Source organism: Lacerta agilis, chromosome 8 (genome assembly GCF_009819535.1).
Source record: "Lacerta agilis isolate rLacAgi1 chromosome 8, rLacAgi1.pri, whole genome shotgun sequence".
Lineage (NCBI taxonomy): Eukaryota > Metazoa > Chordata > Lepidosauria > Squamata > Lacertidae > Lacerta > Lacerta agilis.
The window spans coordinates 73562676-73588110 of record NC_046319.1 but is presented as its reverse complement, the minus strand read 5'-3'; the positions used below and the strand labels follow the sequence as shown (position 1 = coordinate 73588110).

Genomic DNA, 25435 nt, shown 5'->3' with positions numbered 1-25435 from the left:
CATGAGCCTCTTAATCTCGGGTGTGGGTTTGAGCCCCACATCGGGCAAATGGACTCCTGCATTGCAGGGGGTTGGACTCAATGACCCTCGTGGTCCCTTCCAACTCTACCATGCTGATGATGCTATGAGCAGCTCTGATAATTCCCATCTGTAATACATTTCTGTGTGTGTGTGTGTGTGGTTTGTATTGCTCCTGCTTCCACTCACCCCATTTCATTTAAGCTCTCACATTGATTGCCTTACCTCAGAGTCCTGCTTCCCTAATCCACGAGCATTAAATGATCCACATAAAAAGCCATCTTGTGCCTGGGCTGATCTGATCTGTTTGCTAGCAGAACGCTCAGCAAACAGAGACATGTTCAGATTATCGATAGCAGGGCAGAGCTGGGACCGCCACATAAGTGAAGGATGTGTCATAAGACACACAGAGAGCGATGTCTGAACGTGGATCTTTGATGTTCCATGTAGATCAAAGAGAAGAAACTTTCCCATGCCTGGTTCCTGGTGGGAACCATTCTGCTGAAGGAGCACCTTCCTCTGCAGGGACAACAGAATTACTGTGTTGTCCAGTGAAAGGCCGTTTACAATAACCACCACTTTCATGGACATGTATTTTGGTTTTGTGGTTCTTGAGGTGGTCCTGGCGGTGGCCATTATCTCCATCAACTTGCTGGTTTGTGCCACTGTCTACCTGCACAAGGAGCTGAGATGCATCACCAACTATCTGATTGTGTGCCTGGCAGTGGCCGACCTTGGTGTGGGAGCCCTGGCCATCCCCTTCTCAATGGTACTCAGCATGGAGTATGTCCTCTGTTTCTACACGTGCCTCTTCCTCACTTGCTTCCCACTGGTCACCACCCAGTTCTCCATCCTCCTCCTGCTGGTCATTGCCATCAATGCCCACCTGAAGATCAAGCTGCCCAACAGGTAAGCCAAAGGCTCTTTCTTCAGCATCCAGCCTGTGAAACTGAGTGAGTGCATGTGAGCCAACAACATCTATGCACATGACCAACTTCCTAGGGGTTCTGCAAATGCTGGTGCATCATTTATGCTAGTGGTTCCCAACCTTTTTTCTTCTATGGGCCATTTGAAAATCGCTGATGGTTCTGGTGGACCACACAAATGATTTTTCTGCCAGTTGTAGCAATGGCAATGTGTTGCGCTCGATGCTATCTGCTTTGTAATTGCATTTTTATTGCTTCTTTTATTTCTCATTTTGTATTTTACTGCATTACAATCTGCATTGCATAGAATTCCGCTTGTAACAGAATAAAACGCAAGAAATAGAAGAAGCAGTAAAAATGCAGTTCGACATCGATATGAATATATAATTATTTCATTTCATAAAATTTATACACGACTTGACTGTAAAAAAAAAACCCTCAAAGCAGTTTACAAAAAGATAAAAACAGTAAAATCAAGAAAAAATTACAGCCGTACTTTAAAACAGTGTTTTTCAACCTTTTTTGGGCAAAGGCACACTTGTTTCATGAAAAAAATCACGAGGCACACCACCATTAGAAAATGTTAAAAAATTTAACTCTGTGCCTATATTGACTATATATAAAGTAATTCTCTTGAATAGGAATCAAATAAACACAAAGAAAGTATTTTATAATTACTTTCCAATTTTTCCCACGGCACACCAGGCAACATCTCGCGGCACACTAGTGTGCCACGGAACAGTGGTTGAAAAACACTGCTTTAAAACATACAAAAGTTAAAATACTAAAACAGGTTAAAATTACCCTAACTTTCTAAGCATTTGGGTAGCCTTGTCTAAAGAATGTTTTAAGACGATGTGATTAGCATAGCAATGGAAGAGCTACTAATGGAGGCAACACTTGTTTGTTGACCATAGACAAATGACATCTGACTCTATAGTCACATGACACTCACAAGGATTATTTTCTGGACAGCTACGCCGTGCACGTGAAGAAGGGAGGGATGGTGATCATTTTGATCTTCTGCTGGCTGCTGTCTCTGCTGATAGGTCTCTCGCCAATGATGGGCTGGAACCGCTTCCAGCACTATGCGGAGACCAGCAACAAGACGCTGCCTTTCAGCTTCCCCTCCGAGAGGACGGCCTTCGTCATCATCGCCCGTGACCTGCCTTACGGAGGCTTCCTCTCCAAGGTCTATCCACGGCAAGAGAACCTCAGCTACTCCGAGATCCACAGCGGACATCTGGGCCTCTGTTCCTTCACCTCCATTTTCAGCCCAGAGTACGTGGTCTATTTCAACTTCCTGATCTGCACCCTGCTGCCCTTGGCCGCCATGTTGGGCATCTATGCTGACCTCTTCCGGGTAGTCCGCGGCCACTTCCAGTCGCAGGCTCCTTGGCCAGGCAAGAAAAGGGAGTTGCAGATGGCCCGCACCCTCTTCCTCTTGGTGGGCGTCTTTTGCATTTGCTGGATGCCACTGCATGTCATTTACTGTGTCCAGCTGTTGTGCCCAGACTGCCAGCGTTATGAGTCACTGGACCGCCTGGCTGTGTTGCTCTCCCACCTAAATTCCTTGGCCAACCCACTAGTTTATGCCCTGAGGAAGAAAGACTTTGGGCTAGCCCTCCGATCTGTATTCCTCTACCGTGTTTTGCACTGGCCCAGGCTGAAGGCCTGCATTTGTCCCAACCCCAAAGTCCATCCCCAGGCCTGAAGGAGGACAGAGCGCCACTCCTTCTAACAGCAGACTAAGATGGTGAGTGCAGACAACAACAGAGCCAAAAACAGGTCCACTGAGGGCGTGTTCACGTTACCCTTTGCAAAGGTGTGCTCACCTTGGCTAGAGACAAATTGAGAATGGCTTCAAGGACTTATAGCATGCCTGGATAGCTAAGTAGGTTAGAATGTGGTGCTGATAATGCCAAGGTTGCAGGTTTGATCCCTGTATGGGATAGACAAGTGCCCATTCCTACATTGCAGGGGGTTGGACTAGATGATCCACAGGGCCCCTTCCAACTCTACAGTTCTATGATTCTATGACACCAGTTGGTGTGAAGCTGGTTTGAGAAACAACGCAGCCAACAGCATGCACACAAAAGCTCATACCAATAACAAACTTAGTTGGTCTCTAAGGTGGTACTGGAAGGAATTTTTTTATTTTTTACAGTATTTTGTTTCGGCAGCCAACAGCAGCCTTTTATAACAAAAGTACAGTCCCAATGGTCATTTCTCCTCTGGTCACTGCTATGGGTACACGATTTGACTGCGAAACGCCATGGTGCATCTGCAGCAGCACAACTGGATGCCTTCATCTGCCCCAGCTGCAACAAAACATGTCTCTCCTGCATCGGCCTCTACAGCCGCAGTAGGCACTGCAAACGTCAAAGAGTTTGACCTCACCACCAAAGGCGAACTCCCCCATTGTTTCCCCGAGACCAATAGATGCCAATCAACAGGACACATATGCATTTTGGATGCAAGTTCTGCCAAGACAAGATTAAAAACCCAGCATGAACTGCAGTGAGTGCACAGTAATTGTTAGTATGTAGGCAGCCTGAGAAACAGGAGGCGAGCTATTAACATTCTCAGGGGAACTCTTTTGAGGTTTTACAGAATGACCTTTTTTTTTTTTGCTAAAAGCAAACCAGCAAACCACCACCAACAATCTGCGCAAAAAACTCCAAAACCAGCCCAATGTGGACTCGACTTAATCAGTAGCCACAATATGTTGAATGCCGGGAATGGGAGAGATTCGGTTCGGTTTGCATTTATAGGCAAACCTGCCTAATTTGCATTTTCTGAAACAATCTGTGCACTGAAGCAGCTGTCCTTTGAAATCTGCACTTCTCGGATTTTGCAGTTCTCCAGCCCAGCGAAGTGTACAAAAATGTATATGCCAGGGTAAAGTGTGCATAAAAATGTATATTGCAAAAATGTATTATGTAAGGTAATTGCTTTAGAAAAAATGTCTTTGATGGGCAAAATTGCATCCAGAGATGTGCGTATTAGGAGAAATTCACATTAAATTGCTGTCGATTTTCATGAAGACATAAATATAGAGAGCAGGCGGATGTGGAAATGTGGAGAACTGACCTTAAAGAGTGGGAAAGTGAGAAACCGAAATTGCTGGATTCACCAGTCACTTGTTGAATGCCAATTGGAAAGAAAAATGGAAAAGCACCATGTGCATGTGTGCATGCAATGCTCTAGGTCCCAGGATTATTTGCGGGATGTGCTTTAACTGAGCAGCCAGTATACAACCTGGGGGCATGTGGGGCAGTCCACGCAGCTCTAACCACTGACCTCCCTTCAGCATTTGTCCCCTGAACTGGCAGCTACACTCTGCTCCCCTGGTAGGGCCAGCTCTACCCACCAACTACCATCCATAACTATGTCTTTGCCCTGTCCCCTTGGTCCAATCTACACCACTGCCCAGGAGGAGAGGGGAAGGCAAGGCTGGGGCTCCTCCTCCTTCTCTGTTCCCACTGAGAGCAGGAAAAGAGGAGCAGGGCCAGAGGGCACTGGGAATTGGCCGTGAGGTCCTTCCTGTGCAGCAGACCTGACAATGCCCAGCGGCGATGCTGCCTCTGAATAAGCCAATGAAGACAAGACTCCTGAGCCTTTAATAATGGTGAAGCCGATTTTTTTTGTCAGGTGCAGCTTGTCAAACTGTAGCAGGGCCACTGCTACAAAACCAGAGTGGAAAAAGCTGGTACCTGGTGAAATTTCCTCTTCTGTGTGATGTGAACAATTAAAGGCACAACAGGAGCCCGATTTTCCTTTGTCCCTTGCCTCCCTTCCTTTGTGTGTCTCCTCTTACCTTTGGGCACCATCAGCTAAGTGCAATTGAGATAGGCCCATTTAAGACAGCAATAGGAAAATCGCTTCCACCCACAAAGCAATTATTGAAAATGAGGGAGCTGAACTGCAGAGAGCTATTGAATATTGCAGCATTAAAGCACATAATGGACATCAGGAACTGTCGATAAACCCATTATTTAAACAAAGACTGTGGCTCGGCCCTCGGTATTTTTAGAACCTTAAATTAAGCTAATGAAATTGATTCTGTTTAAAACTCAGCGCAATAAACCTCACTTTTTATCTATGGACGTAAAATAGTCAAGAAGGAAAATAACCATGGAGAATTTGGAAGGAGCAGGTATGAGAGAAACCTGGTTTCAGTTATTGATTGTTGGTTCTCGTCATGCTCAGGGTGCTTCTGTGGTCTCCAGTCCACGAATAATTTCAGTCCAGGGTTATCCATGTGTGATAAAGTTCTCCTCATGAGAATTGCCACATTTATTATTATTATTATTATTATTATTATTATTAGCAAGGCTATGTGTGTCTCTTGGAGCTATGACACAGGCATAAATCACATTTGTGTGGCAAGCTTCAAAAGTTAATTGCCACCACTTGCTGCTATCAAATACTGTATAAAAAACGGTGACCCTTTTCCTCATGGAAATGAAGGCAGTTGATAGGGAAGCTGTAGCTCAGCCCAGATTGAACACTCTGCCAGGGGATAAATTTAATGTGCCTTTTAAGCAATCTAACGAGACTGGAGTTGTAATGGGGTGTAAAAAAACAAATGGAACTAGCCAGTCTTATTTCCTTGCGGTTTTGCTTGTTGTTTTGAGGGGAGCCGTGCCAATCCAAAACATTTTGCTACCTGGAATAGAGGCCAAGTGCCCCTTCCCTCTGGAAAAAGAGGTACCAGAACTCACAAAGAACATTTCCCTCATGTCTTGGAATGGCAATGGTGCCCACCTGAGAGTTGTTGGAACTGAATTCTGGCGAGTTCCGGCTGGGGGGGGGGGAGAAGCCCTGGTGCTACACAAATCACAGGATCATAGAACTGTAGAATTGGAAGGGACCCTAAGGATCATCTAGTTCAGTCTTTCTCAACCTTGGATCCCCAGAGATTGATGAACTACAACACCCATGATCCCTGGCCATGTTGGCTAGGAATTATGGGACTTGTAGTCCAACACCATCAAGGAACTCAAGGTTGGGAAAGGCTGATCTCGTTCAATCCCCTGCAGTGCAGGAATACACAGCTGCCCATACAGGGATCAAACTTGCAATCTTGGTGTTATCAGCACCATGCCCTAACCAACTGAGCTATCCAGGCTGAAGCATGTTGCTTCTCCCTGCTGTATGGTAGGGCTGGCCCTGGATTGGACCAGATCGGGGGGCGGGGCATAAATTCTCTATTTAAATGTCTGTCCAGTTTAAAGAACAATAAGGGAAAGCAGTGGCCTTGAAGTTGTTCATCAACTGCAGATGAATAGAAGACTGACTAGGTAGAAGCTAGACAGACTAGACTAGGTAAAAGCCTATGCAGATGCTCAAATTTCCTCTAGCCTCTACGGCCTGCAATTTCAAGGATCTTCTTTAAAAATGAATGCATTAATTGAAAAGGATAGGTCAGGAGAACCAAATCTCTTCAGAACATTTGGAGGTTATTTGAAATGTGTACAACAGACATTCCAAAAGCTTTTGTGCCTTTTGTAATTTGTAATCTACAAGTCCAAGAAGGCGCCAGAGTAATAAATGCATTGTCACTCAAAAAAAGTTGTAAATGGTGATGGAGTACAGGCAGACCACAGGAAAACCAAAATAATTCTTTGCATCAGTCTTCACTGTAAAGGTTGCACACACACAAATGCTTGACTACTTTTTTCCTGGAAGAACGCCTGAAGAAGTCAAATACAGGTAACAAAGAGATGAAGCAGCATGGTTAGAGTAAAAATTTGCAACTTGCTGGGTTTGGATGACACATAGCCAAATTTCCAACAAAACTATGCTAATTCCTTTCAGTCCTTTGGCAACACCAATTTTTAAAAAGCATCCAGAGAGAAGCAGAGATATGAAGCAGAGAAACCTGTTAAGGCTAACTGCCTAAGCAAACTGGTAGATAGCACTATTAAAGCCAGAAATATTAAATATACAGGCAAAGAAGTATAGCTCAATAAAAATCTATATTTTCTCCAACGGGAAGGTGATGCAATAATTCTTTAAGAGTACCTAAGTCACCTGGCACACGTTTTGAATGGAGTTCCAAGGTTGTTTTGGCAGTTGTAACGGTAGGTTTAATACTACCCTAGCAACCAGGTTAACAAAGAGGCCTGTGAGCACCTTAAAAACTTCGGGTAATATATTAATATTGTGGACATAAGATTTCAAAACGCGTTTAGTTTGTTGTGTAAATACCATTATTTAAAAATTCGCCTTATTTCGTCTGTTGTTATAATTGTTTGTATGTATTACTGTGTTACGGAAATTACCGGGTCGAGAAGGCTCAGCTCCCGGTCCTACGGAGGAAGCCCGTGGTTCGCTGCGGAGGCAATGGAGACCAGCCGGAGATTGGAGCAAAAGCAAAGGAGTTTATTGCGCAACAAGGTTCAGGAGGATCCGAACCCCGAACAAAGGGTGTCCTGGACTTTTAAAAGTTCCCGCGATAGCCCAGAATACATAGCGAAATACATCACAGAAACGTCAGAGATGGGAGGGGAGAGAGGAGGTTACAGTAAAATTTACATAGGGGAAAAACAAGTTTTGCATATCAGGAAGGATGGCAGGAACCGGTGAATGGATCCAGGGTGGGTGTAATACACATCGAAGGTTTCTTCTGCGTCAGGACAATAGAAAGCTCCTAGGAGGATGTCTGCTGCCATGGTAGCTGATGGATGGGTGCTTGACTGGATTATCGGGAGGGGGCATCTCCTCCTGCGGACGTGACTCGCTGCTTAGGGGATTATGAAAGCCACTGAGTGGAGAGTCCAAAAATTATGCAGTATCGAAATAATATACTTCCGATGATCGGAGGATGGCGGGGACCGAGGGGTTAGAAAGGTTATTTTACAAGGAGCAAATAGACACCCGAACCAGGCAAATCGGACACTGCGTTCAGGAGTTGTGGATTTTTACAATAATAAATATTTCGAGCTGTCAAAATGGGGCCACCCAGCGTCTAAATTGTCCATTTGATACATTGTTGCAAGTTATAATTAATAGTTTCCTCAACTGGTTACATTTTAGTTTCGATTCCATTGTTCTCCCAGCAGGGAGCCTGTCAAAACCCACTTAGTGTTCAGTCAAGCGTGAAGGTGATGATTGAATCATAGTAGCTGACCTGAACGTTCCATTTTGCAGGCTGAGCTGAATGCATGCTCCTGATTGGCCGGCTTGCCGTTCATTGAGAAAATGGACGATACGAGGAGCGCTTGACAGGAGGCTTCTCGGAGGGTTTTCGGGGCGCAGATCGGAACATTTTGGGGATGCCCTTTATCGCGAGGGCTTGTGTGGTGCTTGTGCGACTTATGTGAAGGGGTACCCGCTCATCGTCGGGGGGGGGAAAGGAAGAAAAGAGGCTTCCAGGTCCCGCATTTGGCAGCGCGGGAGTCCCGCGAGGAGGCTGCGCGGTGGGGGAAGGTGGTGGCTGGAATTTTTCCCTAACAGTCCCGCATTTGGAGATAAGATTTGTATCTGGTTCGCAGAACCACAAATCCTTTTCTCCACACCTACACCTTCGAGACTTGGTACTCACCTCCCCCACGCGCCTCGGCTGGTCGTATTCAGGGAGAGCGGGCCGGTCATGGTTAGATGCCAACATCGGGTGCAGGCACGGTGGGTTGTCAAAAGCCAGCTGATCGGAGAGTATGATGAGCTGTCACACGGCTGTCAAAGTAGCAGGTAGTCACACTGGTGAACTGTCAAAGGTGGCCAACGAGGAGACAGGATGTGCTGTCAAATAGCTGTCAAACAGCTGTCAAACGGTAAGCAGGTAGACCAAGGCAAGCTGTCAAAGTGGTAAGTCCGAAAATGTGGAGAACTGTCAAAAGGCTGTCAAACGGCATGCAGTCAGAATAGGGCAAGCTGTCAAAGCGGTAAGTCCGAAAATGTGGAGAACTGTCAAAAGGCTGTCAAAAGCTGTCAATAGCGGCAAGTCCAACAACACAGGCAGGAACGATGCCTGAAGACTTGGGAACGGTGACACAGGGACTGGGGCGCGGTAGACAGGATCTGGGGTACAACGAACAGGAACTGGGGTGCGACGAGCAGGAACTGGGGTGCGACGAGCAGGAACTGGGGTGCGACGAACAGGAACTGGGGTGCGACGAACAGGAACTGGGGTGCGACGAGCAGGAACTGGGGTGCGACGAGCAGGAACTGGGGTGCGACGAGCAGGAACTGGGGTACGACGAACAGGAACTGGGGTGCGACGAGCAGGAACTGGGGTGCGACGAGCAGGAACTGGGGTACGACGACCAGGAACTGGGGTGCGATGCTGGGGTGCGGTGAACAGGAACTGGGGTGCGACGAGCAGGAACTGGGGTACGACGACCAGGAACTGGGGTGCGATGCTGGGGTGCGTTGCTGGGGTGCGTTGTTGGGGTACGAGGAACAGGAACTGGGGTACGATGCTGGGGTGCGGTGCTGGGGTACGGTGGGCTGTACCCCCGGGTATACGAGGGGTGGGAATTGAGCGCAGTCCAAAGGGGAAGGGCTTCAAGGTCCTGTTGGGGCTCTCCTTATGTTCTCAAGTCGGAAGGAGGGGCTTGAACGAATTGCGGGTCAGTTTGAGCTGGCAGAGGGGCACGGAAAGGATTTGGAGGGTGTGACTCTGCGGTTGGTTGGGCCACCGAGACCTGGGTGCCTTGGGGTGGCCAATTCCCTTGGGGATGAGGTGGCACCATTTGCTGGTTCTCATAACTCTGGGCCCAAGGGGGGTGCGAAGGAAAGGTGGAGTATGGTGAGTTTCCTCTGGGGAATGGGTAAGAGTTGGTTTCAACCCATGGGCTCCCCGGGTATAAATATGGGCAGTTTCGTCTTAGGTGCCCTGGTTGAAAACACAGATGACAAAGGCCAGTGGATGGGCCCCAGGGTCGTGGCATGGATGGGCTTGCATTCAATCCTTCCCCTCTTCCTCGCCCCCTGCCTCCTCCCCTGGCCGGGAACCCTGGAGCTGGGAAGTAAGGGGTTTCCATACTGAGGGCAAGCACTGCCTCCTCCCCTGCCCTGGTGTCCATTCTTTTCTTTTCGTCCCGGTTGTTAAAGACGGACTTGGCGATGGACAGTATTTCGCTAAAAGTTTTCCCATCGTAGCCAACTAGGAGATTTAAGGCTTTCCTTATATCTGGCGTTGCTTGGTCTTTAAAAAAGCCTTTTACTATTATATCATGGTGCGGATTCTCGGGGTCTATTCCGCCCCAGGTTTTAATAGCCGCCACCAACCTAGAATAATAGTCCGACGGGTGTTCATTGGGACCCTGGATCACAGTCTGAACTTTAGTCCAGTTTATGGAGCGCTGCCCTGAAGCTTTAATGCCGTCTAAGATGGCCTTTTTAAACAGGTTCAGACACCAGACGCCATTAGGGGTATTGAAGTCCCAAGCAGGGTTGGGTTCAATACGGAGATCCCTAGGTGTCAGGGCCTCCACCCCTTGAGGTCTTCCTTCTTGGTAGTTTTCCTGGTTTAGGGCTTCTTCAGCCTTACTGAGAATGTCAGCCTTCTCAGCCTCATTGAATAGGGCATTTAAGAGTACGTGGACATCCGTCCAAGAAGGGTGATGGGAAGAGAAGATTGTAGCGATTTGCCGGTGGCACTTGTCAGGGTCATCCCTCAAAGAGGGCATCACGTTTGCCCAGTTTACTAAGTCTGCAGTCCGGAAGGGCTGGTGGGTGTAAATCATCCGTGGGGCCCCATCCGGAGTTGCAGGAGGGATGGGGAAGGCACGTAGGGGCATCTGGTAGGAGGTCGCCTGGTGATTGATTCCCCCATTCCCTTTAGCCTTTCCTTTTACTGGCTGCCGGGAAGCAGATGGCGAAAAGGCACCCTGGATGCGGATGGCAAGGTCCTTAGCAGTTTGCACCATAGAGCGGGTGGTCATGCCCTCCACGTTCTCAAGAAGATTGGAGTGGGGCGACAGGGTATAAGCAGCGTGGTCACTGACTGGCGTTAAGACCGGGTCAGGTTCCATTTGGCCGTTGGATACTGTGGCTATCTCTTCTTGGTCCATGGGTTGGACCATTAGCTGCCCGCCTTGAGCTCCTGCCTGATTGTTCGGGTCTGCATCATTTTCGGGTCCCGGGAGATTATTTTGCCCAGGGACATCATTCTGTGCAGGGGGAGCTGTGGGTGCTTGTCTGGGTCTATTATAGTATAGCGCCATTGCCTGATCCATAGAGTCATCGTCCGATGGATCCTCATAAGGGGGCGGTGCAGGACCTCCCTTGGGTTTCCTAGAGGCTTTCTTAGGAGGTTTTATTATAGGCATCTGGAGAGCCGGGGAATCCTTCAGAGTAGTGAGGATTTGATATACGACCTCAAAAGCTTTTAGGTAGTCCAATTGGCGGGGTCTTTCCTCTAGTAAGTGCTTCTTTAGAGCATTCAAACGATCCTGGTTGAAGGATCCCTCCGGTGGCCAGCGGAGTTCAGATGTCATTTTATCAGTAAATGATGGCCAGGTGTTTTCGCAGAGTTCTTGCAACTTCTGCCTGGATAATAATTCTGAGCCCGGAATCTCTTTCCAGTGATCTAGTACAAACTCGAGAGGGGAGTCGGGTTCCGGCTGGGCAAAAGAAGGCTTGCAAGAAGCCTTCCTCCCAGCGGAAGCACGACTGGGCTTCGAAGCCTTGGCGCCCATTGTTCCTTGGGTTTAAGAGGAACCTGGGGTTTTGGAAAGAAGGGATGGGAAAGGTATCTTAGTAAGTCGGGTTTTCTTGCTAAGGGAGTGGGACAGGGGGGTTTCTTAACATAAGCAAAATACAGTACACGACGTTCCAATAATCTAGCCTGGTCCCTTGCGTTCACTAGTTCGGCTAGCGGGGCGGCTGACCAGGGGGATCTACTCTAAACTACCTCTTCCTTTCCTTTTTCTGGAGCTCCCTTTTCCTCTTCCTTTCTCTTCCGTTTCTTCTCATCTATTTCTATTTCTCAACCCCCATTTCCACCCATTACAGGGTACCCCCACCTGGCAACCTCCTGCCTATCGTTAACAGCTAAGGAAGGGAGCCCTACTGGACGCCTGCCACTGCAGTGCCAGATCGGGCAGCCTTTAGATAGAGTTAAACGGTCCGGAAAAACCTCCCTTGCGTTCGGAAGCGGGCTCACGCACGACTAGCGTGTTTTACATGGCCCGACCGGGGCGGCTGAGGTTTAGGATAGTGCAGAGAAGTCCTTTGCCCCTTGGCAGCTGGCAAAGTAGAAAAAGAGCCCAGTCCCTTGCGTTCGTTAGACCAGCTAACGGGGCGGCTGACTGGGTATTGGAGAAAAAGAGATAGAGCTCAGGACTCCCCTTTCGAGTTGAGCAGCAGTCCACGGGACAGACTGAGAGACAGGCAAGAAAGGATAGGCAAGAGAGCAGTAGATTGCGGTTGCCAGGCTTACCTCCCCCCTCCCCCCAATCACCAGTGCACTGGATTTATACTCACGCGTCTTCCACCGCGATCCGCTGGATCGTTGGAGACGAAGCCGGCTGAACTTTGCCTTTGCTCCCCGGTTGGCTCCCCTTGAGACCTGCAATTACCGCCCGGAGGATGGCCAGGGATCCGTCGAGTCTCCACGGGAGAAAAGGGTCCCGTTGCCGGCTGAAGGCTCGGTGGGGGTCCCCAGCCACCACGGGAGAACGCAGGTCCCGGGTTTCGGCACCAAGACTGTTACGGAAATTACCGGGTCGAGAAGGCTCAGCTCCCGGTCCTACGGAGGAAGCCCGTGGTTCGCTGCGGAGGCAATGGAGACCAGCCGGAGATTGGAGCAAAAGCAAAGGAGTTTATTGCGCAACAAGGTTCAGGAGGATCCGAACCCCGAACAAAGGGTGTCCTGGACTTTTAAAAGTTCCCGCGATAGCCCAGAATACATAGCGAAATACATCACAGAAACGTCAGAGATGGGAGGGGAGAGAGGAGGTTACAGTAAAATTTACATAGGGGAAAAACAAGTTTTGCATATCAGGAAGGATGGCAGGAACCGGTGAATGGATCCAGGGTGGGTGTAATACACATCGAAGGTTTCTTCTGCGTCAGGACAATAGAAAGCTCCTAGGAGGATGTCTGCTGCCATGGTAGCTGATGGATGGGTGCTTGACTGGATTATCGGGAGGGGGCATCTCCTCCTGCGGACGTGACTCGCTGCTTAGGGGATTATGAAAGCCACTGAGTGGAGAGTCCAAAAATTATGCAGTATCGAAATAATATACTTCCGATGATCGGAGGATGGCGGGGACCGAGGGGTTAGAAAGGTTATTTTACAAGGAGCAAATAGACACCCGAACCAGGCAAATCGGACACTGCGTTCAGGAGTTGTGGATTTTTACAATAATAAATATTTCGAGCTGTCAAAATGGGGCCACCCAGCGTCTAAATTGTCCATTTGATACATTGTTGCAAGTTATAATTAATAGTTTCCTCAACTGGTTACATTTTAGTTTCGATTCCATTGTTCTCCCAGCAGGGAGCCTGTCAAAACCCACTTAGTGTTCAGTCAAGCGTGAAGGTGATGATTGAATCATAGTAGCTGACCTGAACGTTCCATTTTGCAGGCTGAGCTGAATGCATGCTCCTGATTGGCCGGCTTGCCGTTCATTGAGAAAATGGACGATACGAGGAGCGCTTGACAGGAGGCTTCTCGGAGGGTTTTCGGGGCGCAGATCGGAACATTTTGGGGATGCCCTTTATCGCGAGGGCTTGTGTGGTGCTTGTGCGACTTATGTGAAGGGGTACCCGCTCATCGTCGGGGGGGGGGAAAGGAAGAAAAGAGGCTTCCAGGTCCCGCATTTGGCAGCGCGGGAGTCCCGCGAGGAGGCTGCGCGGTGGGGGAAGGTGGTGGCTGGAATTTTTCCCTAACAACTGTATAAGCTAAAATAAATAAATATAATCTTTATCCTCCACCCAAAAATCTCAACAAATTTATATAAATATTATTATTAATAATAAAAGCAATAACCTGTATCACCTGTAAACCTGTTTCTCTAAAAAGCACCAATCGACGCTCAAGTCAAAAGAAAGTGAGATTCTAACACACACACCCCCATCAAATTACTCACGAGGCGAACGATGGAAACCGGGCTAGACCAACTTCCGCCCTTTTGCGGGCGAAATACCAAAACGCTTCCGCTTCCGCCGCTGAGGTGGGGGGGGGTTAGAACTCAAAGGCGGCGCTATGCTCCTCCCGCGCGCCGCGGTGATTGGGCACCCCAAGTCTCGCGGCTCACTATTGGCTTACAGAACCTCGCGACGCCCGGAGCCCTTGTGAGTAGCGGGTGGGTAACCCCTCTCGTTCTCTTTTTTTCCTGGAGCGCAGTGGCAGGAGCACGGTGAGCAGTCTCGGGGAGCGTGGTGGGTAGGCCTGGGTCCTCGCGGGGAAGGGCTTTCGGCGCGCCCGAAGGCTGGCGGCCTAGTCTCCCGCCGCTCCTGGTCCGCCTGGCCTGGCGTCCCCCGTCCCACTGGGCCAAGAGCGTGCTCTTTCCGGAGGCGCGCGGGGTGGCGGGGAGCCGGCTTCCATGTCTCATGAGACGGAAGAGGACAGACGGGGGCCTGGCTTGCGCTAAAAGCCCCGTGTTCTCGTTACCAAAGCCATAATAAAGTTTGCATCCCCCCCCATCGCCACGTCAACTTAAAAATGTGTTTTGCCTTATGCTTTGGGCACAAGGCGAAGAAACTTTTTTTCTGTATTATTGCCACAACAAGGTTCAGTTTTCCAAATTGCGCGTCGAGTTTAAAATGTGCTTTGCGTTATGCCCTTGGGCACAAGGCAAAGAAGCTTCTTTCTGTCATATACGGTTTTTTTACATTTCCAAAGCTTGGGACAGGCTAAAAGAAATGCAAGGTGAAAATAGTATGTATGGTTTCTTAGAATTCGTTCCCTCTGTTTTCAGTGGAGCCTACTCCTAAGTAAAGTTTTGCACTCAGCTGCTTTGTTTAATTCTGTGTATGCTTACCTGGAAGAAAAGCCTGCTGTTATAAAATTAGTTACAAGGTTTTTGTTCCCCATTGTTCCACACCTATGGAAGAGATACCAAAATTAAAAATGGGCCTGGGTTGGAGAAGATTTAAAAGGAGAATATAATTGTTATTACTCTGATTTGTAAAAATGCTTCATAAATGGCAAATGAGCCTTAAACTAGAATATACATTGGGCAGGAAACCTGTCGGCATTTCAAAACTAGGAATAGAAATGTTCTGCCTTCCGCAGCCTTCGTCCATTTTAAACAAAAGTAAAATAAATAAAATATGCATTATTGGTTTTTTTAAAAAAATATTTTATTTGTTGAATATAAGAACAACATATAATCAAATACAGTGTTCCCCTATCCCCCATAATAAAGTTGTCATTGGGTTATATGCTGTGCTGCAGAGTAAAATCCACAAAGCACCTTGGCCTAAATATATATAAATACTTAAGTATCAACCACCAACCATATTCTAAGATGCAGCTCGGAATTTGATAGACGTGGTACACATGGAAAAGAATGTGAAGGAAATGCAGATTGATGGGGCTTGATGGATATTGCTGTGATGCACTATAGTTCTTGAATTCCTGACCTGTAGCAGAGGTCAGAAAATACTTCTCTTGCAGTCCCTAATGTAAGTAACAGGGCCAAATGGGTTTTTTTGGCTGAGGAGGAAAGTAAGCTCCCTGCAGCTGTTCCTTCTCTGGCTGGTGGATGGGGCCAGGTTTGTTGTGATTTTTGCCATAATGTTCTTCCTGGGAGGCAACCTTCCATTGGTTCTTGGGATAGTTGCAGAGGTCAAAATGTGCCTCCCTTCAGCTCTGGTTAAACATCCTGAAAGGTGAGCACTTCAGGTACGGTTCTCTTCCCCCCCCCCAAAAAAAAGCTTGTGATGACTTTGCTTGTTCTTAATATTGCTCAACTGGTTGTATTCTGTAGATGCCTGGAGTAACTGTAAAGGACGTGAACCAGCAGGAATTTGTGAGGGCCCTTGCAGCCTTCCTCAAAAAGTAAGTTGCCTGAAAAATGAATAAGCAGTTAAGAGTTAGCCCCATGGATTTGATAAGGGGATTAACTACACTTGTTAGTTAAAAAGAAGGGAGCACGGTCTACCTGCGCTCTTCTGCTAATTGCTTTGTGTATGTCCTGTTGCTCGGTCCCTGCTCCTGCCAACCTAGCAGTTTGAAAATACATCATAGTGCAAGTAGATAAATAGGTACCACTCCGGCGGGAAGGTAAACGGTGTTTCCGTGCGCTGCTCTGGTTCGCCAGAAGTGGGTTAGTCATGCTGGCTACATGACCCGGAAGCTGTACGCCGGCTCCCTCGGCCAGTAAAGCGAGATGAGCGCCACAACCCCAGAGTCGTCCGTGACTGGACCTAATGCTCGGGTCCCTTTACCTTCACCTTTTTTATGTCTTTACTGTGCTAAGAGTGCAACACTTAGCCAAACATAAGGAAATGCTCCCTTTGGTGTAGTGATGGCTCATCAAATGGAGCAGTCTGTCTAGTAGCATAATTTTAAAAAAGGTACTTAGGTGCAGCTAGTTGTGCCAGAATGAGGATTGCGAACAAGAACATGAAGCCATTGAAGGCTTTGCAGTGTGGATAGATGGCATCTTGTGGACAGCTGGGCTTTCTGATTTCAGCAAGTATCCCTTTAGGAACAGGACATTTGTTTTGAGGTTTATACATTCATGAGTCTTGGCAGGCACAATGCTTGAAGTGTATGTGATAAGGGAGCCCCCCCCTAAAACTAATCTTTAAAAAATAAACATTGATCCGGGTGTCCCAGCCATCTTTTGTCCTGAGCACAGATGCATCATTTGCCTCGTTCCTGGGTGTGACTGCAGATGCAACTGTTCATCACTTAGTTCTATCTGACTGTGTTGTCTTCAAAAGGTAAAGAGTATGTGTTAGTTTTTAGATAGTTTTAAGGTAGATTGTGCTTTGCTTTGGCAGCCTTCTGGCAACAAACAAGGTGGATGATAAACTTTCAAATAAACGAAGAAAAGCAGGGATAAAACTGAGATGCAAATGAGACAAAGGCTAAACTTGCTCTTGGTTCCTCCACCCAATCTCCAGATCCAGGCTGGGTGTTGTTCTTCTCTTGATTTTGTTCAGGGTAGCAGCCTGTGCATTTGGAGGTACTAGAACTCAAATGGAGCCATTAAGAACACTCAGTTCTGATCTGCCTTGCCCTGCCCTGGGTTCTGTTTCACGGTCGCAGCTTTATTTTTTTATTCTGTATGTTTATAACCTGCCTTTCTTCATGATTGGATTCAAGGCAGTTTACAGATAAAAACAATAACTGTTTAAAACATTGAAAAACCAATAATTAAAAATAGAATTAAACATGGATATAATTGAAACTATATACATATGTAAAATCTGTTTAAAACATACCAATAATTACAATAAAAGCAGCATGGCACCAGCCCACCCTTTCATTAAAAGCAGTTAATTCCCAAAGGCCTGTTGGAACAAGAAAGTCTTCACTTCCTGACAGCAAGGAGGGAGCCAGCCTAGCTTCTGTAGGGAGGGAGTTCCAAAGTCAGAGCAGCCACTGAGAAGGCCCTCTCCAGCATCCCTACCAGGCGTGCCTGAGAGTGTGGTGGAATAGAGAGAAGAGCCTTTCCAAAAGATCTCAAAACCCTGGCAGGTTCACATGAGGGAATACTGTCTTCCAGATAGTTTGGACGTAAGCTACTGTATGTTGGGATTTATAGGTGATAACCAGCACTTTGAATTGTGCCCAGAAACAGAACAATAGCCAGTTGTTATACTAGGAGTTGTTCCTAGTATAACCAGTCTCATAACCAGCCCTGGTCAACAATCTAGCTTCAGCTCTTTGAGCCAATGTACGTTTCCAAACACTTTTCAAAGGCAGCCCCACGTAGAGTGCGTTACAGTAATCCAGATTACTGTAAACCTTGAAACCAGATTGATAGGGATGTAGATAGTCTTCTTCAGAAATTCATTGGAGCCAAGATTCCACCACACGCTCTAGTAGCTTGCCCCAAAATAGCATATTGGAGACTGGACAATAATTATCCAGTAAAGTGGGATTCAGGGAGGACTTTTTCAATAGGGTCACTATAACCACTGCCTTCAGCCAGTCTGCTATTGGCCCTTTTGATGAGCCAGATAGGGCAAAGATCTAGCACACATGTGGTATCTCTTACATTTCCAGGATATATATCTTGAAATGTATCCATTAACACTGGACAAAGGACTTGTATCAGTTATAGCATCCAAAGTCAGGACAGATCTGAGCAATTTTGTCAGCGAAGTGCTTGAGCAAATAGTTCACAGTGGGCCATTTAGTGGTCCAAGTTTTCATGTGGGCCTAAGTGTGAGAGACCCCTGACCACTCAAAACAGCTCCACTGGACACATGAATAGCTTCATTGATACATGAATAGGTCTTCAAAGAAGAGATTCTAGCCTGTGCTTGGTCGGGCTTATTCCAAGTTTTCTGCCAATATCGGCCACGCATCTTCAAATACACTCAAACCCAGCCGACTGCAGGAGGGGGCAGCTGGTCAGGGGGATGCCGTCATGATAGGCCACTGCAATTCTCTCCCCCCCCCCCCCCGCCTTGCTTGCTGCTGTATAGAGAATCCCGGTGGGGAGCTTCATCCAATCAAATTTCTTAATTCAAGCATGCTTTTGCAGGATCAAGTCCTGGGTAGCTGTTGTATCCTATTCACCGACCTGGCAGCATGTAATGGAACATAGATTAATTAGCTTTTTCTTTATATGGTTACATTTGTAGGATGACGTTTTAGGGTCAGAACAGTCCTTTGAGGATTTGACTAAGGAATAGTGACTCGGCTGGTTTCATAAGTGGTGGTTTCAAATACAAAAGCTACTGGCGCTGCTGCCTTAGAAGAGGCCTTTCTCCTTTTTTCACAACGGGAGAGAGTTGCTCCTTTGATTCAGGTGTGGGGAACATCCATAGCTCAGTGGTAGAGCATCTGTCTTGCATACGGAAGGTCCCTGGTTTAGAACAGTTCTTTCTCTTTCTTTCATTCTTTCAGAGGTATGGTTGTTTTTTTTAAAGTTGCCCCACTCTTCAGCCAAAGAAGACTCTTAAAGTGGTTTTTACATCAGTAAAAACAAGACAGGACCCTGCCCTTAGGCTTACCAAAAGGACATGACACAAAAGGAAAGTTAATTGGGAGGGAGTGGGAAATATGCAAACTTGGGTACCAGTTACAGTGGTGCCCCGCTAGACGAAAATAATTCGTTCTGCGAAAATTTTCGTCTAGCGGGTTTTTCGTCTTGCGGAGCGGCAATGACAGCCGCGCTCCTCAAAACAAAAAAAAAAAAAGACGAAAATTTTTCGTCTTGCGAGGCAGCCCCATAGACTTTTCCGTCTAGCAGGGCAGCCTTCCGCTAGACGAATGCCTTCGTCTAGCGAGTTTTTCGTCTAGCGAGGCATTCGTCTAGCGGGGCACCACTGTATTTGTTACAAGTTCTACTAATAAGCAGCTGGGATTGAAACCAAAAGAAGCCCAAAGTTGCTGGGCTGCTTGCTTGGATCGTTGGAGTGTCTGTTTCCCTTCTCTGCCACAGGTGGCAGGTGACGAGGGAGGAGGGACTGGAAACCCCTCATCTCTTCTTGCCTCCCATTTGCTGCAGCTTGATGGAATTGCCCCAGACAAGTGCAGTCAAGTGAGGTCTTAAGGATGGAAGCTGTTCATGCAGAACAAGTGAGGATCTAGCAAATGATAGTTCAGTGAGGCATGGGTTTGAGCACTTGTCTTCTAGTGATGAGTAGGAGAAAGAGACTTGCCTTTTATTATGTGAAAATACCATTGAGGTGTGTGCTGCCTTTGGGCAAAAGCGATAGCTTGGCTGAAATAAAATTACTGCTGCTTATTTATATGGTGATAACTGGTGTTTGAATTGTTCTTGCAGGTCAGGTAAACTGAAAGTACCTGAATGGGTGGACACAGTCAAACTAGCCAAGCACAAGGAACTAGCTCCATATGATGAGAACTGGTTCTACACCAGAGCTGGTAAGGATGCAATGTCTTAGTTTTTAAGAACACAGTTCATAATTGTTTTTAACAATCCATGATTGTCTGCATAAGTGTTGTGTTGCATATTGCATCAGAGGGACCAAGATAGATCCTGCCACTCAGATCTATTAAGGGCACCACTTTTGGAATGAGAATGTTGTAGGATAAGTGCAGTGCATTAACTCGCTGGTTTGGCACCTGACAACTTCATGAAAATGAGATGCAAATTACGTTGATTATATACAGCTAATGGTAATGCTTGGCATTTATACAGCAAAATGTAAGTGCTTGAAGCAGTTCACATACATTATTCGCAGCACCATGAATGCACATGGTACTTTATAGGCATTTTAGTAGTGAAACTGGTGCCCTGCCTCCAAGGAACTTACAATAAGAGGGATAACATGGAGAGTGAGACATGCAGGACAAAGAGTGGATATGAGCAGATACAGTTAACGTGTAGCTTAGTGTCATTATCCCAATAATCCTTAAAATTCCTCATTCCTCTTTATCCAGCATATTTGAAAATGCTTGAGTTTGGTGTGCAACTTCTTGGGGGATAGCTAGTGTTCTGCTCTAGGAAATGAGCCCTCTTGGAAGCATAAAAGTAAACCCACTATTTTCATTGATAGGGCGAGTGTGTTCCCTGATGTAGACTATGAATTAGTTAACTGTGTGCTTGTGATGGTGCATTATTAGCTCCCCTGTGCCAGCCACGCCTACTTAGATAGATGACACATTGGATAGACATTATGAAGCATTCATATGTCTCATAAAGAGCAAGTTACTGGGATTCTAAAGACATGAATTAGTTGCTTGCTTTTACTTCTTTTTCCAGCTCTTCTGATCTTCTCAGGATTGTTACTAGAGGTCTTGCCACCTCACCACACCCAATCTGTGTCAATGTTGGTGCTGAGAGGTGCAATTTTTCACAGGCTTAAGTCATGTGCCTTTTGATTTGCTTGCCCGTAGAAGGAGGAAGACACAAACAAGTGTTGGTAGCTGGCCAAGCAATCTGTCTTGGTTTTCTTCCCGCTGCCCCCCAAGGCCCAAGATAGTTTTGTTCCTGACTTTAGACAGCTCCTAGCAACAGTTGGAGAGCTTTAGAGTTGCTCTTTGTGGAGATCTTCACTGTTCGTTTGCATGTCGCTAGAATGCCTTCTCAATGCACACATCTGTTTGTATTCATGGTAAATAACGCAGACCAATTATCTGTCTTTTCATGCCTCGCTTTCTAAATGCCCCTCCACTGTGGCGATGATTTACAGGGAAGCTCTAAAGTCCAATGTGCTTTTCTCTCGCAGCACTACCGCAGTGATGTCTATTAAGTGCCGTATTCCCAGATGTTGTCTTGCTGCTGTAACTGTTTTAGCGAAATGAAGGCTTGGGAGGTTGCCTTGCGGCAATATGGCCTTGGGCTGTGTCTGTTTTTGTCTGCTTGAACGGTGGCCTCAAAGGACAAAGCAGGTGGCTCTGTACAAAAGCAGTCATGGCGGTGAAAAGTGCTGTGCCCTCCGTGCTACTTTCTGCACTATCCTGTAGTCCTGTTCTAGGTGTAAATTGGGGGTTTACACCATTTCTTGTTCTCAAGCGAGGTTAACAGTATGATGCTTTGTTGTTTCTCTGGAGTTGCCACACATGTTTGGCTAAAGTTCCTCCAGCTAGGTGATCTTAGGCTGACAACACTTGTGCTCAATAACAGTTCGCATGCTACTGTTGGATACTTTTGTGTGATTCCTTCCTTCTTTAACGGGAGTAATGCATTCAAGCATGCAGCCAACTTAGTGTGAGTTCGGAGACAGGCTTCTCATTCTGGAGATGTTGCCCGGCTGGAATTGGGAGTTCTCAGCTCGTATATCACACTGCTCAAATGAGTAGACCAGCCTTCTTCAGATCAGTGCCCTCCAGATACTTGGAGCTACGAACCTGTTTCAGCTCCAGCCAGAACAGCTGATGGTCAGGAATGGTGGAACACGTTCTCCAAGACATCTGAAGGGCCCCAAGTTTGAGAAACATGGAGTACCCTATTCCTGTTAGTAAAAATGGACACAAGTGATGTGCAAGGCAACCTTTTGAACCAGGAGGGTTTTGATAACGGGTCAATCTGTGTAGAGAAAACTTACTTTGCGGCTGTATCTGGTATAGGAAGACAAAGCCAAAATGTTTTGATTGAAATAAACAGGAAGAAGAGTCAGGAAGTGATGTGTTGTTTGTATTTTCGTTTGTTTGCAGCATCCACAGCTCGCCATCTGTATCTCCGTGGTGGTGCTGGAGTCGGCTCCATGACCAAGATCTACGGGGGCCGCCAGCGCAATGGCGTAATGCCCAGCCACTTCAGCAGAGGCTCCAAGAGTGTTGCTAGGAGAGTGCTGCAGGCTTTGGAAGGGCTCAAAATGGTGGAGAAAGACCAAGATGGGTGAGTCTCGGTACCGAAAGGACGCAGAGAACTTGTGCTACTCGGTAGCCCAAGAATTACACTCATAAGGGAGAAAACTGCTGTGGGGTATCGTGGCAGCCTGCCCCACTTGCAAAAACTTCAGGTTGTAGTCAACACATTTTTACTTGGAGTAGGATCTCTGAAATCAACAAGCCTAACCACGTTGTGTCCATTGACTTCAGTGGGTCTACTTTGAATAGGAGTAGAATTGCCTACAGAGGTCCATTCATCAGAACTTGCTTATATGACTCATGATGGCTGCATAGAGCCTTCATGTTCAGAGGCACTGTTATCACTCAGTATTAGTTGCTTGGAAGAACAGCAGAAGGTGGCCATGACCTTCGGTGCCCTATGATTTGGCTACCAGGAAGCCTCTTGACTAACCATGGATCAGAATTGCTAGACGAGGTGCACCCTTGGTTTCATCAAGCAGAAGCCTTATGTTCACTAAAGGTTTCATCCATACATGCATATTTTCAGTTATGTGCTGCATTGCCTAGTTGTGACGCCCTGAGCAAAATGTGTGTTGTCATACCTATTGAAAGCAGCTGAAGCCTAGTATATTTATGTGGGGCATTTAGGGCTATGGGGTGAGGTTGTACATGTTCCTTGAAAAAGATCATAAATCTGCTGGGTGATGGTAACTAGGGCAGAGAATGGCTCACAGTAGCGACAGAATTGCCTTAAAAAAATTACTGATATTGGTCACTGCTTTCTTTCAGAGGTCGCAAACTTACTCCACAGGGGCAACGAGATCTGGACAGGATTGCAGGACAGGTAACCTTTTATTCACATGAATAATTTCTACAAGAGTAGCAGTGTGACTCTGTTGCAGCAACACCAAGGAAAAGCCCTGTGGCACCATAAAGCATTCTTGTAAATAGGTCCCTGCCTGCAAGCCATAAGAATTCCATTCAGGGAACCAACCTGGACATTTTTAAAAAGCCCCTCCCCCCCTCAAGGCACAGATAAATTAACCTATTCAATGTAGGCAGGCTAGATTGTGTAAAAATTTGCAGGTCACTTAATTTTGTAGAGTACTTTTGTAAAGGTGCCTGTTGCATAAGTTTTATTTAAAATATTTTAAGGTTGCTTTTTTTTGGCATATGCTTTTCCAATGTGGTTTTACAGTCAAACAACAAAGGAAAAGGAAAACAACAATAATTTTTTTAAAAAATTCTGCAGTTGTTTAGGAAATCTCATTCTGAAATAAATGCAAGAGGATTTAAGATACTACAGGCATCTTCTGTTTCTGCCACAAAACTGTTGTTCTCGGTTGCAGGGTAGGAGAAGGAATGCTGGAAATGAATCATAATTTTTCCCAGTTGCTTGGGCTTGAAAGTTTTCTTATTCCCTAAAGAATTGCACCATCTTTCTTGAAATGCTTCACAACGAAAGGAAAATTGAATAGAGAGTGAGTGAGTCAGGATCAACAATTTGAGGGATCATTTCAGCAAAAGTTCTGCTGTGGCATAAAGTGAATCCCTAGCAGCCTGCCTCTCTTCAAAACTCATTAGAAAGAGTTGTGTTGTGTAGATCTCTGCAGCTTTAGATTTGTTCTTTAAAAATTTACTTGATAATCTCTCCCCAATAAAACTCTTTTTAACAGCCCCAGTGCCATCAGATAAAGTGCCTGAATGATGTTGCATTAACTAGCTCTCTGTTGACATTTACAATGTACTGTGGATGAATTATTCCTTGCAAACGGTTGCCTTTACAAATACATAGAAGTTATTAAGTGCAGCATGTCCAAGCAAGTACCAGAATGATAGATGTCTCTCATTTCTAGCAGTTGAGCTAGACTGTGAATCTGAGTATCTTGAAATTTTCCCTTATCGGTCCTTTCAAAATTACAGCACTCCATATAAAAAGGAGCACATTGAAAGAACTCCAGTTCAGCTGCTAGTTAGCCGAGTTCAGTCGGTAACTGAATTTATTGTTACATAATTCTGAAGGGGCGAGCCTTGCGTTCTGTAAGGATGCATGGATTTTTCATTCAGAGGCTGTGGGTGACGTAGACCAAAATGCATATGTAGAACCCAGCTCCTACGCTGTTTTATGTGCCATCTATATAAACTGTCAGTGTTCAGGCCAATGGATTATGCCTTTATTCATAGAATTGTAGAGTTGGAAGGGGCCCCAGGGGTCATTTAGCCCAGCCCCCTGCAATGCACAGACATGACAGGAAGCATGTCGTGGTGCTATGTAACATTGAATTGTGCCTTTCCCTGCCAAAGATCAGCAGCTTTCCCACCTTGGTGTTTTCCAGATGTTTTGGAGTATAACTCCATCATCCCTGCCATTGATTGTGCTGGCTGTGGCTGATGGGAGTTGCAGTCCAAAACATGTGCAGAAAGTTGGACTAAATGTAAGTCCTGCATGGTTTTCCCTCCCAAATGCAGACCTTTTCCTCTCTTCTTTTCTAGGTGGCAGCTGCAAACAAGAAACATTAAAGTGAATTGCAGATCAGAAATAAAGTCCTTTATTTACTGATGTTACGTTTGTTTTTCTGAAGGCTTCACTTCTTCCACCTCACTCCCTGTGCACCCTCCAGTCTTTTTTGTAGTATCTGAGTCTTGACCACATAAACTGCCTACAATACCATTTCAAACCTTTCTTTGAATCAATGAGGACTAAAATCTTCAGGACGAAAACATCATGCCAGCTGCAAATATCCCCGTTTACATGGGCAGCTGCAGCTATATGTAAAAAAATTATATGCAAGTGTGGATATAATTACTGCCTTTAAAAAAAGCACTGCCTCCCTGAGAAATACTCTGTGCTCAAGCACAGTTCATTCAGATTAGGGATTCAGTCTTTAATTGCTAGATTAATAAACTAAAGCTCTTGCTCTTGTGGGCCAATTTTAATTGGAGAGAGCAAACTTTAATTCGTTAGAGCTGCTAGTAAGGGCACACTTTTATTTATTTTTTATTTTTTAGCTCTTTTGGTTCCAAGGTGGAAAAAATATTAAAATATGGCCTTTCTGAAAGTTCTTGTATATATCCTTCAATAGTGAGGTTTTGGTGATTTGAAAATAAAATTTTAATTGGTTAGAAAGCAGAAGATTCT

The 25435-nt window shown here is 46.2% G+C and overlaps 2 protein-coding genes across 3 annotated transcripts; both read left to right on the top strand.

The window, feature by feature from the left end:
• Nucleotides 1-607: 607 nt before the first annotated feature.
• LOC117052036 (adenosine receptor A1-like) lies at nt 608-2658 on the top strand. The gene is made up of 2 exons (XM_033158763.1): nt 608-927; nt 1920-2658. The coding sequence occupies exons 1-2, from the start codon at nt 608-610 to the stop codon at nt 2656-2658; spliced, it is 1059 nt and encodes a 352-aa protein (XP_033014654.1).
• An 11488-nt stretch (nt 2659-14146) lies between these two features.
• On the top strand, nt 14147-24857 carry RPS19 (ribosomal protein S19). 2 transcript variants are annotated; one of them, XM_033158274.1, is made up of 6 exons: nt 14147-14263; nt 15839-15909; nt 19823-19923; nt 22159-22342; nt 23086-23140; nt 24790-24857. In XM_033158274.1, the coding sequence occupies exons 2-6, from the start codon at nt 15839-15841 to the stop codon at nt 24814-24816; spliced, it is 438 nt and encodes a 145-aa protein (XP_033014165.1). In that variant the 5' UTR covers nt 14147-14263; the 3' UTR covers nt 24817-24857. The 2 variants fall into 2 exon arrangements, with proteins under 2 accessions (XP_033014165.1, XP_033014166.1); XM_033158275.1 differs by having other exon boundaries at nt 14263-14285.
• The last annotated feature ends 578 nt before the right edge of the window (nt 24858-25435 follow it).